The sequence below is a fragment of the Nothoprocta perdicaria genome, unplaced genomic scaffold (genome assembly GCF_003342845.1).
Source record: "Nothoprocta perdicaria isolate Ctin4 unplaced genomic scaffold, notPer1 scaffold_683, whole genome shotgun sequence".
NCBI classification, from domain to species: Eukaryota; Metazoa; Chordata; class Aves; order Tinamiformes; family Tinamidae; genus Nothoprocta; species Nothoprocta perdicaria.
Genome location: NW_020455958.1, coordinates 12,120 through 14,246, shown reverse-complemented (window position 1 = coordinate 14,246; position 2,127 = coordinate 12,120). Strand labels below are relative to the sequence as shown.

The 2,127-nt window shown below is 54.3% G+C and overlaps 1 protein-coding gene and 1 long non-coding RNA gene across 2 annotated transcripts in view; both read left to right on the top strand.

Moving 5' to 3' along the window:
• Positions 1-903, top strand: part of LOC112956918 (zinc finger protein 541-like) — a gene marked incomplete at its 3' end in the record, with an annotated part of 9,501 nt that extends 8,598 nt beyond the window's left edge. The window contains exons 15-16 of the mRNA XM_026050400.1: positions 540-664; positions 816-903. Of these exons, the coding sequence (XP_025906185.1) occupies positions 540-664; positions 816-903 (213 nt within the window). The remainder of the gene's footprint in view (positions 1-539; positions 665-815) is intronic.
• Positions 904-909: 6 nt separating this feature from the next.
• On the top strand, positions 910-1,683 carry LOC112956919. The gene is made up of 2 exons (XR_003251128.1): positions 910-964; positions 1,260-1,683. It is a non-coding gene; the product is annotated as an uncharacterized LOC112956919 (long non-coding RNA).
• The last annotated feature ends 444 nt before the right edge of the window (positions 1,684-2,127 follow it).

Genomic DNA, 2,127 nt, shown 5'->3' with positions numbered 1-2,127 from the left:
AATCCACTAGTAAATCCACTAGTAAATCCACTAGTAAATCCACTAGTAAATCCACTAGTAAATCCACTAGTAAATCCACTAGTAAATCCACTAGTTGACCCATGTGGTTTAGTTTGAAACTCGCTGCTCCTGCAAAGGAACCGCTGGTTACGTGGCTGCTAGAACAGCCCTTGCCAGGCAGCAGCAACCTGCGAACGGGGGGGTATTTTTAACGGTAAAAAGCAGGTAATTAGGCAACTAATCCATAGCGATTTTATCCCCCGAGCCTGTTCTCCGTGCGCACGGGGGAGTTGCTGTTTCCCCTAAAGAACCCAATTCTCATGCCCACCCTGCCCTAACACCTTCCCGACGATGTGTTTTAGCATTATAACTGGGAAAAAAAACCCTAAAAATACAATATTGAGCGTGCAAAAGGTAGGCTGGTGTAACGTGGCTCTGGATTTAACGCTCTGCTCCTGTCTGAGAGCGCTTTCCAGAGCAGCCTCGAGCTGTTCCTCTGCTTTGTGAAGTGAGAAACGGTCTTGTTGTGTGCTTTGCAGCCTGCCTGCGGCCCCCCGCGCCGGGAACGCGCCGGGATGAAGCCCGGGAGCTGCGAGACGCTGCCGCCCGGCGCGTGGAGCCCGGCGGGCGCCCGCTGCGCCTTCCCCTGCAGGGAGTGCGAGAGGTAGCCCTGCAATCCTCAAGAGACAATAATCATTGTTAACGATTCCCGTAATTTGGGGGGTTGCACCCGCCGCGCTCGGTGGCCCCCGCCTAAAGGCGAAGGCGTCGGCACAAAGGGAGCGGCTTTTCCCTCTTTCTTCCCCGATTCCCAGGGTCTTCGACAAGATCAAGAGCCGCAACGCGCACATGAAGCGCCACCGCCTGCAGGAGCAGCTGGAGCCTCCCAAGTGGCCCCCGAACCCTCGGGAAGCCGAAGCGGAGCCGGGCGAGACGCGGACGGTCCCCCCCGAGCAGCAGCCAGGTTAGCGCTTCCCGCCGGGAAAATCGCCAGCGTTCCCAGCGCCCGGGCGCTTGCCGGGCTCCGAAGAGGTAGACACAAAACCCCCCCAAATCCCAGGAAAATCGCCAGCGTTCCCAGCGCCCGGGTGCTTGCCGGGCTCCGAAGAGGGGCAGGTAGACACAAAACCCCCCCAAATCCCAGCTTTTCCTAGCACGGGGAAGCTGCGGAGAGTATGGAGTGCCCACAGGGACTTGTGGGGGGAAAAAAAGGGTTGTTTTTCTTTATTTTTTAATTTTTTTTGGTTTTTTAAATGCAGAATTATTCCAAAGCTGATTGGGATTTTCTCAGCGTTCAGCACCGCGTGGTCGGCGTCCAGCTCGCACCGAAGGGTCCCCGCTTACATGAGCCCTGCGAGGACGTGCGTGTGGGAAAGGAGGTGGGCATGCCTGGCATTAAATTACAATTATGCATGGGTGAAAGTCAAAAAAAAAATGCAGTTAATGACTGCAAATCCTCCCCGCTCTTTACCTCTGCTTTTGGTTAATTCAAGAGGTCCGCTCGTGTCCTTGAAAATGAGAAGTTGCGTGTGCTCAGCGCCTCTTTTTTACCAGCGTTTTCCAGGGTTTCCAGCGTTTGGAAGGGGTTAGAGGGAAAATTGGGCAATCGGGGAGAAATAGTCGCTGTATTTGAGTCCCGTTTTGCCGTGATTTTGCAGCGTTTTGCAGCTCGTTTGGAGTTGCCTGTTCCCCCTCGTGGTTTCTTTTCCCGTGTGCTTTCTCCGTAGCTTCTTCCAGTGGGTTCTTCGTGTGAAAATGTACAAGTTCTTGCACTGCTTTTGCTGGTTTTCCTATAAATAATTAAAGCAAAACGTGTTGGATGTGCTTGGGGGAGCGGAGGCCGCCGGCGCGGGCGGCTCCGTGTCCTGTTTCATTGCCCCAAATTGTCATTTTATTTGCATAAATCACCCGGCTTTGGTAAACTACCTTAAAAACGGGCGAGTTTGGGGTGGTTGCCGTGAATAAAACGTAATTTAGGGGTCTCCTCTCTGCGGGGAGGGACCTTCGTCCCTTGGTACAAGAGCAGCTGGGGGGGGACACTGTGACCCCCAAGTCCCTATGGACACTGTGTCCCCCCACCCTTTGGGACCCCAAGGTCCTCATAGACCCCCCCCAAATCTCAGGGGC